The following is a 13364-nucleotide window of genomic DNA, read 5'->3' as shown; positions in this document are numbered from 1 at the left end:
CCGATAAAAACCTAGCAGTCTTCTTTTTTACTTAATTATTTTTAATGTTTATTTTTTAGTTGTAGTTGGACACAATACTTTTATTTTATTCATTTATTTTTATGTAATGCTGAGGATTGAACCCAGGGCCTTGCACATGCTAGGCGAATGCTCTACCACTGAGCCACAACCCCAGCCCCTTTGCCAAATTTTTAAGTTCTAATCCTTTACTCTAAATTTCTCTTTACAAATATATATATATATACACATACACTTTTTTTTCTATTTTTCCTCTTGGTTACAGATCTATGTAGAAAATGTAGTCTTTATCTTATTTAAGTTACTCTCAGAAGAGTGAATTGAATTAATCCTATTTCTCAAAAAATATATTTATGAAATTTGAAATTTCTTTCATTCATCATGACACTATAATTACAAGGTAACAAGGAAATCAGAACTCTAGTTGTGGCACTTAAAGAAAAAGACCATGAACTGAGTTTTCACTCAGTCTCACTGGGGAAGGAAAGAAACAGGGGTAGTTTTGTGAGAGAATGAATACTGCAACATCAAATTCTCCCCACCAGGCAGAATCCCTGCCTTCTCCAAATAAGGGCAACTGAGAAAAAAATCTTAGACTGGCCCCTCTCCAACAACCACCAGCACTGCTCATTCTGATACTAGTGGGGTATAGGTATGCATGTGGATGAGGCTGTGAGAATGGAAGAAAAAAGCAAGAGGCTGGGAAACAAGGAGAAAAAACTAGACTTGAGAATGTTTTGGTCATTATGATGATTCATATATTATAAGCTTCACTGACATTTAGTAAATGTAACATAGCTAAATAATGCCAAATAATCTGTTGTAGAACCTAAATGAATCCTTTCAAAGATGGCTTGTGATAAAAAATAAGATTTATCACAGGAGAGAAAGATAAAGACTTTACACCAAATAATTATGTCCAATTGTCAAAACTAGTTCCTATTGTGTTTGCAACTACAGTATCCCATCACTATAGAAGGCACTTTAGGTGGAGAGTATATATGATCAAAGCCTTGCTCTGCTAATTTTTTTTGTTGTTCTGCTATTTAATTAAGCTTAGTTTCTGTTTCTTGCTTGTCGTTATTCATTCTATAGGCATATTAAGACAACACAGCATGAACAATGCAAAAAATAAATATCAACCCAAATGGAAAGAATAAATGGCACTAATAAAAAGAACATTCAGAAAGAATACATTTTTAGAGTATAGAAAAGTACTAAATACAGTACCTACATTAGGAGGGGTCAAATCTGCATTTCATGAAGCAAAACAGGAAAGTATTATATATTATGAGACAGATAACAGTAGCCCACACACAAGACAAGTAATGAATACTGTAATATTTTTCATGAACACCAAAATTATTAAAAAGAGAATAATACTGGAGTCAAACTTCTTTTCAAAGGAGAAAAAAAGCTACCAATAATTGGTTTTTTTCCTCCAAGAGATAATTCACTATCCATATTGGTGGTACTCATAGGATCATATTTTAAATGTCTTGATAGTTTCCACTAAATTCTTATGGAGAAATGACAAATAAGATAATTTACCCCAGCATTCTCTTTTAACCAAAATCAACAATCACTTTCTGTAATTTGAACTTTTTAATAGATGCACATGCCTACACACAATAAAGTGCATCTTCTACAATAAATTCCCTAGCTCTGACAACGAAGTAAGACAGTACCACAAGAAGAGAAATACAATGTTTCAATTAAAGGCAGAAACAACATACCTTCCAATAAATTTATATCGATGTCATTATTATCAGGTTTGTGTAGGCATGGATATGTGTTAAAAAGATTAGCTACAAAGGCTAAATTAAGTTTAGGATTGCCTGAAACCACATCAGCAGGAGTAACAAACTGTCTGCAGCCTAGTTTATCTGCTTCTTGAAGCATGAATTCAGCACGCTTCAGGTCATTTCTCTCCTAAACAAGGAAATAAAAATGGTTAAGATTAAACCTTTTTTTTGATTCGCATAATTTTTATAGTTATAGATATTTCAACTCCCCCTCCCCTTTTTCTAATCAAAAAGGAAAAAGTCACTCAGTTTTCTTGCTGGGACCACTGAGTCATATTTAACACTCATTGCTGAAATACTCAACAAGCCCCTCAAATATTATATCAGTAAGCTCCTGTTGGTTAAAGTGTAGGCAACACCGTCACCTGGTAGAGTGCCAGGCTTAGTTGCCTCACCCATTCTACATTGAGTGGTATTTCCCATACTCTTTTTTCAATGAAAAACAGCTTGGAATCATATAAAACTATTAAAATCAGAAGGAACAGCACCTTGCAAACCCTGGAAACAAACAAATCAAGCCAAATGCTCATGAATGTGAGAGTAGATGAATGAACTGGTATATTCATACAATGATACACCATGATATAATGATATATCATGACATAATGATGGTGTATCATTGTATGAATATACCAGTTCATTCATTAACTCCAAAATGAGTGACTCAGAGACATTAAGTTCAAAATAGCACTAGAAATTTAAGTATAATGATAAACTTTACATGAAGTTGTCAAGGAAAATAAAAGATTTAATAAGGAATGCATTTGATGAAAGGAAACTACATAAAAAGAGAAGCAAAATAAAAATGAACATAAAGATTAAAGATGGTGGTTACCAAACTGAGGTGAGGCAGAGAGATGAAGAACTGTATGGCTAAATGAAAATTATCATCAAGGTCTTAGTTTTCAAGTTGGATTGAGGGTTTATGAGGCTTGTAACAATTTCAAAACAATCACAACTAAAAATGAAAGGAGGTCCATGTATGGGCCCATCAAGAGAGTTACCATAACCAAGGATCATAACCTATCTGATTCTGTGTACCAGAGTTTTAAAGTAGTAAAAATGTACATGATATGAGAAAGTGATAGATTCAATTCCATTAAACAATAAAAGTTACAAAGGTAGATATCAATAGATCGCAATATGTGGATCTTATTTGGATTGTAATTCAAATGAACCACAAAAGGAAAATTTGACATTTTCAAATTAATTAGAGATGTCAACAATAACTAGGTGATGTTATAGATTATTATTAATTTTTTAGGGATAAAGTGTTGTGGTCATACTAAAAAAGTATCTTCTACAAATACATATTGAAATGTTTATGAAATGATATAATATCTAGAATTTGATTCAAAATAATATAGGAAGGAGGTAAATTGGGAATAAATTAAATAAATAAATTTATCATGAGCTGATAAATGTTTACCTAGTAGATGAGCATATGGTCATTTAATATACTAAGTCTATTTTTTTATAATAAATTTTAAATATTCCCTAAGTTTTTTAAGATTCTGATTTTTGACTCAAAGTAATTTACAAACTTCACACAGTTTTACAATACTAACTTTCTGCTATATTTAAAACTAAATATTAAGGATAACTACACTTTAAATATTCAATACGTTTTCATACACGCCATAGTCTGACCATATTTTCATGTTTATATAGAACCACCCCAAGTATTTATAATTTATGCTTAAAGAATAAACTTGCTAGAAGTATGTTTGGTGGTTCAGGATCTATATCAGTCCTATATCATAAATACAAGGAATTGCCATGTTTTATTCTGTGTATTTCCAAAAGTAAACTGTGGAACTGATAATCAGTAGCTTAGCAATCTAATAACAGCTTCTTACTTCCTTTCCTGACACACATTGACAGTCACAGAATCAACACATTCAGTTGCACTGCACCAAGGAAACTTCGATATAAGGTTGATTTGACACATACTCAAGGTTAGAATTTTGCAATTCCTTTTCTTCAGTGGCACAGGCAGATGGCTCAGCACTGTAGACTGGAGCCTAGGACGTGGAAAAATACTTCTGAAGAGCAAAGGGTCAAACTTCAAAGAAGGGCAGAGAACGCCACCAAGGAATGCTGCCTGTAGAGTATTATACTCTAAATTTGAATATAATTACTCATCGAATTGACAGTCAGAAAGCAGAACAGAACTCTTACCAGGAGTTGAGGGAGGGGGAAATGAGGAGTTATTGTTGAATGGGTACAGAACTTTACTATGGAATGATGAAAAAATTCTAGAGAGATAGTGGTAATAGTTGCACAACAGTGTGAATATAATGAATTTCACTTGAACTGCATACTCAAAAATGGTAAAATTGGTAAATTTTATGTTACATATAATTTTACTACAATATACGAAGGAAGGAAGGAAGGAAGGAAGGAAGGAAGGAAGGAAGGAAGGAAGGAAGGAAGGAAGGAAGGAAGGAAAATTTAAACTGCTCACATTAAATCCTGAAAGGTCAATGGCAATGGCAGTTCCATTTTCTCGGTCACCTTTAGGGGCAATCTGATTAAGCAGATGAAAATATGCTCTTGAATCCTTTAAGGAAAGAAAAAAAAATAGTATTTTTTAAATGAATAAAATCATCATTCATTTAGAGAAAAAAGTGTTCAAACTGAGAAAATTGTTCCCATTGCAAAAAGTAAAACAACAAACAACTCAGTGACTATAATAACAGAATTACTTATGAGTTCCTACATGCATCATGATAGTTTATGCTTCCAAGCTTCCAGCAATGTGGTTCTGGGTACCTGAAAGCCCCTCACCCCACCATTTACATTTGTTTACAACCCCAAGCATCAGGATCCATTAAGATTCAGGTCAAATATATTCTGGAAGGCTTCCCTGATGTCTCTATAAATGAATTAAGTACCCTTCCCTATATTACATAGCACCCATTGGCCATCTCTTTAAATAAACTGTGGCCACATTGTATTAAATCATCCCATGAAGTCTCCAAAGACAGTTACCATAATTCCACATGCATGTAGCTCTGCCCATCAAAAAGCAAAGGCTATTTCTCTTTCCCTTTAATTTGAACTGGCCTTCTGACTCACTCTGACCAAAAGAATGCTGTGAAAGTGATATTCTGGACCTTCCAAACCCAAATCTTAAAAGAGCCTCTGATTCCTCCCTTTAGAAGTTAACTTCTACATAAGAAGTCCACCTATTTGAGGCTATCATGCTATGCAGTGGAAACCCAAGATAGCCACATGGAGAGGCTTGGTGGAGGAGCACTGAGGCACTAGACATGTAACCTTTCTTGTACACCTTCCAGATGCACCCAAATGATAGCTGAATATACCCAGAGATCCCAGGAAAAAAGTATGTGAAGGAGAAGAACCACCCAGCCAAGATGCATCAACTGATAAAATTATGAGAAATAATAAATCATTATTTTAAGCCAGCAAATTTTATATGGTTTGCTGTATACGAAAAGATAAATGAAACATCCTTACTAGACATTTGCCTCCCTGTGAAATTGTAAGCTTCTTTCAGACTTGAGTCTTTGCATTGCTTACTCCTGGCATAATGCCCAGCAGGAGGGGCTTGCTGTCTGAATGACCTGAGCTGAACTGAGTTTTAAAGGGATCTAGAATAAGAGAAACCCCCCAAATAAACTGAATGAACACATAAGAGTTCAAAGTAAAAAATGTCACTTGAAAGATTGTCATCTAGACCATTACAGCAAAAACATAAGGTGTTAATACACCTAAAGAGGGCATATAAATTAAATACAGCACTACTCTAATTTTTTTTTTCCAGATTCCTCTGGCAATACCTATCCTAGCAGTGACCATAGTATGTAAGGCAGAAATGAGTGTTAAATTTTCCCTGATAAGGCTCTCCCAGGATAGAGGGAAGTGTTTTAAGCTTCTCTGGTCCAGAGACATACCTTAAGATTTCCTTTGCCTCCTGATTCCCTGAGCCCTCACACAATTTAGTTTCCTGTTAGATGATTACAGGCAAAATGAAAGAGTGTTGAACTAGTGAGACCCACAGGCCTCCAGTTGAGCCAACAGATGTCATTCTCAGTCCAAATTAATGGGCTCACTTAATTTAAAAATATATATATATTTTTAGTTGTAGATGGACATAATACCTTAATTTGGTTATTTAGGTTTTTTGTTTGTTTGTTTGTTTGTTTTAATGTGGCACTGGGGATTGGGGATCAAACCCAGTGCCTCACACATGCTGGGCAAGCATTCTACCACTGAGCCACAACCCAGCCCCCTCATTATAATTTAGCAGAAATGTGACAAATAAAATAGTAAAGACTGTTTTAATCTGTTGAGGCTAGCTCCTCCTTCCTCTCACCATCAATTATAATACTTATGAAAAATCAATACGTCAGTTAATTTTTAAAAAGTCTATGTATATAATTGGGATTTTTGTGAATATAATTTAAAAAACTATTTTTAAATACTTTACATTCCACATCCTTGGTTCATGTGACTAATATGAACATTAAAATGAAAACCTTGATGTCTTGGCTGAAGTTGCTGATAGTGCGCCATCCTGCATTGGTGAGGTGGTAGTTTACCCACCGTAGAAGTAACTCCTCTGGAGAAAGCTTCATCAGCTCCTCCAGTTCTTCACCTTCATTCAGCAATGCAATCAAAGCTGGGATGAAAACAAAAAAATGTAAATTCTTCTGAACGTGGTTTGTGTCAACGAAAAGTGAACATTTTTGAAGATCTCACCTTCATTCCTGGAAATCTCAATATCAGCAAAAAGACCAACTTTGATGATCTGCCAGAGAAGTCCCAAAACCAAGTGAGGTTTTCCTTCTTTGAGGTCCTGTGCACCAATGTTGACCACTGTACAACCAATGGCTGAAGCAGAATTCAGGGCTAGGTTTAGATTTTCCTGAATCATCAAAAAAAAAAAAATTACAAATGAGGAAGTACTTTCTAAGTTCCTGTCTACAGGTTATTTGCAAGAAATAGTGGATTCTCACTCCAGTCAGAATGGCAATTATCAAGAATACAAGTAACAATAAATGTTGGCGAGGATGTTGCAGAAAGGTGCACTCGTACATACCAGTGGGACAGCAAACTGGTGCAACCACTATGGAAAGCAGTATGGAGATTCCTTAGAAAACTTGGAATGGAACCACCATTCGACCCAGTTATCTCACTAACCAGTTTTTACCCAAAGGACTTAAAATTAGCATACTAAAGTAACACAGCCACATCAATGTTTATAGCAATTCAATTGACAATATCCAAGCTATGGAACCAACCTAGGTGCCCTACAACAGCTGAATGGATAAAGAAAATGTGGTATATTTACACAATGGAGTATTACTCAGCCATAAAGAAGAATGAAATTATTGTATTAGCTGGTAAATAGATGGAACTAGAGAATAACATGCTAAGTGAAATAAGCCAGTCCCCAAAATACCAAAGGCTGGATATTCTGATATGTGGATGCTAACGCACAACAAGGAAGGGTGGGGAGAGGAAGAACAGAAGTTCATTGGCTTAGACAAAGAAGAATGAAGGCAAGGGAGGGGAGTGGGAATAGGAAAGACAGTAGAATGAATCAGACATAGCTTTCCTATATTCATATATGAATATATGACCAGTGTAACTCCACATCATGTACAACCACAAGAATGGGATTCTAATTAGTCTAAGTTATACTATATATATATATGTATAATGTCAAACTACACTCTACTGTCATGTATGTCTAAAAACCAAACAAAAAAGGGGTCAGTCCCACAAGACTGCACCTCCCCCAATCAAAAAATAATGGATCGCATGAATTTCAGATTTTAAACATAAAGTAATATTTATACAACTAAATTACTACTATTAAAAATCTCATGGTTTTAACTATCATCTTTATGTACCAATTAGTTCAAATATGAATCCTTAGGCCATAACTCCTCTAAGATCCCACTCTAAGTCCTACCCTGTAAACACACTTATACCTACCTGGCTGTTCTTCAAGGACCTTAAATCCAGCAAGTCCAAAATAAGCAAATTTTCTCACCATGCTTTGCTGATCTTCCTTTCATCCCTGTTAAAACCTGTTTTTCCTTCTTTATTTTCTGTCTTGGATTATTGGACCAATTTTCATTCTTTCCTCTTTTCTCCTAAGTCAGAAATCTAAGAGAATCCTTGTGCTTCCTCGCCTCCCATGACCAATCACCTGTTTCTGTCAATTCCACTTTCCAAATACCTCTGAAAACTGTCAGTGCCTTTCTTTAACAATTTCCTAACTTCTAAAGACCATCCACAGACTTACTCTCTCCAACCCATCCTCCACAATGTCCTGCTTTCAGTGATTATAGTAAAATATAAAGCTGATAGTGTCCCCAGCTTTGAAATCCTTCATATGTCCCCTGTTACTACCACTGTCTCCTCTTACTTTGTTCTGGTTATACAGATACTCTGAACTTGCTGTGCCTTTGCTTGGAACATGCTTCCCCCAAATATACAAAGTTGCTTTAAAACTCTGCTCAAATGCATATAACCTGTGAGGTCTCTGATCATCACAGATCTAATCAACAGCGTCATCACTGCCCCTGCTGGTACTAGTTACCCCTATTTTACTCCTTTTCTGACATATATTTGTTTCTTGCTATATCTCTCCCAACTAAGAGTATGGACTCTATAACAACAGGCACTTTGATCTGTTTGATGTGTTTTCTAGTACTGAGGCACATTTTATCTGCTCAGCAAACATTTACTGAATACATGAATGAATGGGTAAGAGTTAAAGAAGGTATGGAGGGAAAGAAAAGATTCATGTTTGAATCCTTAATGGGGGAAATCAAAAACTTTTAGGACTTCACTCTGGCCTCATCTCCCTGTATTTCAAACAGTCTATGGTTTGGCCAAGACACAAAGTCCTTTGACCTATGATGTTTCATTTCCTCAAGTCGCATGCTCATTCCTCACCTCAAGCATTTTCTTTCCCTACAACCTCTTCCACACGAAATTAGTCACTCCTTTCCCTATATCATAGTTAAGTTGTAAATATGTGAAAAGAAGGAAGCTATTAACATACTCATATAAAATTTCACTGTTTAAATATAGTTAATGGCATATTGCTTTAGAAATTTTATTATTCTCAGTTTATAAAAGTAAAAATCATTACCCAACACTAATAAAGTCTCCATTTGAAAGCACTTCTTTTAAAAATGATGTGCAATTAGTTTTCATTCCCAGAAAAATTTTAAAGTAACTCTAAAGATGGATTTTACAGGTGAGTAAACCGAGGCACAGTGGTGGAGCCTGGGTATGAGCCAGGTGGTCTCCAGAGCCCTTCCTCTTAATCACTGTGCTGTGGTGATAGCAATAGCAACTTTTTAATGTGCTGGTAACAAAAGCAACTATGCATAGAGTCTTCAAAGCACAGTAAATATTTCAGTGGCTTTCTCATGACATATACTAAAGCAATTTATCTTGCTAGGCTCTGAGTAAATGGCATTATCTCTTAGGGATCAGTGAGGAGTAATTAAAGGAAGCATTTGGAATTATTTTTGTGGCAATGTTCTTTTAAATATAGTTCATCAGAAAGCAGCAGAACCAGAGAATCCCTCAACAACTTTATAATTTCATAAGTAAATAAATATGAAAACACTGAGTAAAGTTAAAATATTCTATGGAAGTCTTAGAAGATTTTTAATAGCTTCAGATGTTTTTAAGTTACCTTAGATCAAATCAATACAACTTTCATGTCATAGCTTCTACAAATTTAGGCTTGACCTCTCTTCTCTCCAGAGAACAAAGGATGTTTGCTCCACTTGTGATTCCCCAGAATGCATCAACAGGGGGAAGAAATTGACTATAACTGGAATCATTTCAGTCTATCTTAGAATAACTCAATTCATATGCCTTAACAATATGAAACGGATTCAAAGAAAGTATGTAACTTCACCAAGCTGATTGTAAAAAACCAAAACTTTTGACCACTATTCTCAACTTGGACACCGACAACCAAAACCAAACTTTATCTACATTAATATGGCTTTGTAAGCTATTTCCATTGTCTTTACTGACTTTACTGTTCCTCTGTCTTCATGAGCATAATGTTATTCTTCCAGGAATCTTGAACCAAGACAAAAGATTTGATTGCTCATTGCAGGCTTTGCCTAAAAGACCCATTAGCCTTCCAATGAAAAACATTAGTGGACAACATATACCCTAATATTCTTTCATTCCTCACCTTGAAAACTTCCCTGTGTCACTCTACTTACCAGTCTTGGATTGTTATATAGAGTTGCTGACACAACCTGAATCCAGCTCCTCTCGCCACTTCCCTCACATAGGAAAAACTCACCTTAAATCACAATTCCAATTCCCAAATACTTCCCTCACCTTCCCGGCTCCAAGACATAGCTAAAGTTTTGCAGGTGGTGTTTTTCTCTTACTATAGTGTGTTGGGGATATAAGAGGGAATCATTTTTTGGTAGTGTTTTTTTAAACATTGGCTCTGCACACAAGTATATAATGTGTCTTACAAGTAATTAATACAAAGAAAAATTTTAAAAGTTGCAATGTGTGTCTTTCAAATAAACAGTAGTTTCTATCTGGTAAATAAAAATTTACTGCCCTACTGTTAGTAGGGAATAGGAGAGCTACTATTGTCTAAAGCCACTTCTAAACATCTAAAAAAACAAGAACAGGAGAACTTCATGAAGAGGTTGCTCTCCAAACCTTACCATGGACAACTTCCCTGAGTACCCAAACTTTTTTCTGGGTAAGGACAGTGGGAAACCACAAACAAATGGGATACAAGAGAGGTGTTCCTCCCTGTGTTTGTGTCCTAACATGTAACAGGAATACTAACAAAAGAAACAAGGAAACATGGCAGTTTATCTGGATTACCATCCATTTTCTCCCATATTTTCTGTGCAATAGTAAACTGACAAAGAAACTGCCCACTTTACCAGGTAGAAAAATTCACACTGTTCTTTTAGATGACTTCTTATATGCCCCTTCTATTTTTTTTTATTTTTTTATACCCCTTCTATTTTTTTAGACAAAATTTTTAGTTGTTCATAGAACTTTATTTTTACTTATTTATATGTGATGCTAAGAATCGAACCTAGTGCCTCACACATGCTAGGCAAGTACTCCACCACTGAGTTACAACCTTGGCCCATATCCCTTTTATTTTGATTACTTTAACTATCCAAGTCTTCACTAACAGTCTCAAAAATGTACTATAAGTTTTTTTAACTTCATACCACTTTGCAAATTTCCTTTTCCATAAAGTTTCAATTTCAAATGTATATACTTTTTTTCTTGTTGTATACAAAGTATATTTACACCATTCATGTTTTCATACACGAACTTAGGGTAATGATGTCCATCACATTCCACCATCTTTTTTACCCTCATGCTCCCTTCTTTCTCCTCCCACCCCTTTGCCCTATCTAGAGTTCATCTAATCTTCACTTGCTCCCCCTCCCAACCCCACTATGAATCAACCTCCTTATATTAGAGAAAACATTCAGCCTTTGGTTTGGGGGGATTGGCTTACTTCACTTAACATGATATTTTCCAATTCCATCCATTTACCTGCTAATGCCATGATTTTATTCTCTTTTTATTGCTGAGTAATACTCCATTGTGTATATATACCAAATTTTCTTTATACATTCATCTATTGAAGGGCATCTAGATTGGTTCCACAGATCAGCTGTTGTGAATTGTGCCACAATAAACATTGATGTGGCTGTGTCCCTGTAGTATGCCGTTTTAAGTCCTTTGGGTATAGACCGTAGAGGGGGATAACTGGGTCAAAAGCTGGTTTCATTCCCAATTTTCCAAAGAATCTCCAAAATGTATACACTTTTGTTAATGATTTTTTTTAAGTTTTAGTTGTATATGGACACAATGCTTTTATTTATTTTTATGTTGTACTAAGATCGAACCCAGTGCCTCACATGTGCTAGGCAAGCACTCTACCACTGAGTCACAATTCCAGCCCCTATTTAGAGGGCTGTGCTATATACTTATTCAGTTAATAAGAAAGAAGGCATGACTTGTTATTTAGACTTCATCCTTATTTTTATATCACATAACTTCTACTCCATTAGGAATATCCAAATGAGAATTATAATGTTTTTTTCCTGTTTAAACTGTAATGCATGCAAGATAAAATTAAGGTCATATATATATGTACATTTGTATACAATGTACAAACATATGTACTTAGTATGTATGTGAGTATATTCATTGAATTGAACTTTTCTTCTTTCTTTCTTTTTCATTTGGTAACGAACAGATTCAACTTCCTATAGCTAGTCTTGTGTTGGTTTCCTGATTTTCTGGATCCTGAAATCACTATCTTTTGTTTTGGAGAGTCTTATCCACATAATTAATTGTTCCCAATAAGGATATACAAGCACAAGAATGCAGTTCAGTAGTACTCTGGGTAGAGAAAAAAGGTGAGAAAGTCTCCAAGATTACAAGTCCTCTTCTTTACCTGATCTGCCCTTTTCCCTGCTTTCATAACTACTATGCATTACTTCACCCTTTCCTTATCTTTTTCTTCTTTCATGTATCACATATATATATATATATCACATATATATCTACCATCAAAAAGTGAAAAACATTATTAACACAATCTTACAATCTTCAACAAATGAATTAGGCTTCTTTGGGATAAAATTCCATGTGAAACTAGTAATTTTATAGCAAATCTATTATTCCCTGAGTTCTGAAATCCTGAACAAACAAGACAGAGTTAATATCCATGGTAACACTTTCCCCTTCTCAAAATCTCAGTCTTTTTTCATTCTATATTAGTACTCTCTTTCAAGCATTGTAAAAGCTTAGGCTACCAAAAGAATTCAATCTCTAAAAATAAAGGAACAATACTTAACCCCTCAGATCCATTCTGTAGCTACTGCAAAATATTTACAGAATATTTTTCTTTGTTTTTTCAATGCACTGCATACATGTATTAAAATTAAAACCAAATTAAGTTTATAAAAAAGTAAGAAATGTTGTACTTCATATTCATATTGTATTTCATATTGTACATGTTGTACTTCATATTCAGTGCCATAAAAATTTATGTGACACATGTATTCTAAAAATAAGATGGATATGAATATTTTCAATAATCACAGCTATTAGCTGAAGAGAAGATTCTAGCACAAGAGGATCTGGCAACTGCAATTAGAAATGGGCTTCTTTAAAAATGGTAGTTTTTACTAGAGATATGCAACATTATTGGCCTACTGGCAAGTGAGAAATCAATAAAGCCATGTAGTCAACATCTAGTTTTATACTTCTCAAGAATAACAGGAAGAGGGAACCCCTTGAATAGTCTAAGACTAACTATGTACCACTGATCTGAGGTCCTAGCTTCCAAAAGAAGAAATCTAACAATTTGAGCAAAATCAAGTTTTGTACTTGCCAAGTGAAGAAACCGATTAGCAATAATTCAATTTTAATAATTTTGTTGTGACCACACATTAAATAGTTGCTATTGCTACCACCACATAAGAGTGGCAGTACAGCATGATGATTAAGAGGAAG

The 13364-nt window shown here is 34.8% G+C and overlaps 1 protein-coding gene across 4 annotated transcripts in view; it reads right to left on the bottom strand.

Annotated features, from left to right (window-relative positions):
- The window catches only part of Pls1 (plastin 1), a 116410-nt gene that overhangs the window by 22891 nt on the left and 80155 nt on the right, over window positions 1–13364 (bottom strand). For all 4 annotated transcript variants that reach the window (XM_026385062.2, XM_026385059.2, XM_026385061.2 and 1 more), the window contains exons 7-10: window positions 6552–6717; window positions 6329–6471; window positions 4291–4386; window positions 1755–1950 (exon numbers count right to left, since the gene is read on the bottom strand). In XM_026385062.2, the coding sequence (XP_026240847.1) occupies window positions 1755–1950; window positions 4291–4386; window positions 6329–6471; window positions 6552–6717 (601 nt within the window). The remainder of the gene's footprint in view (window positions 1–1754; window positions 1951–4290; window positions 4387–6328; window positions 6472–6551; window positions 6718–13364) is intronic.

This window comes from Urocitellus parryii, chromosome 2, assembly GCF_045843805.1.
Source record: "Urocitellus parryii isolate mUroPar1 chromosome 2, mUroPar1.hap1, whole genome shotgun sequence".
In the NCBI taxonomy this organism is placed as follows: domain Eukaryota; kingdom Metazoa; phylum Chordata; class Mammalia; order Rodentia; family Sciuridae; genus Urocitellus; species Urocitellus parryii.
Note: the sequence above shows the minus strand (reverse complement) of the source record. Positions and strands in the feature narration are given on the sequence as shown.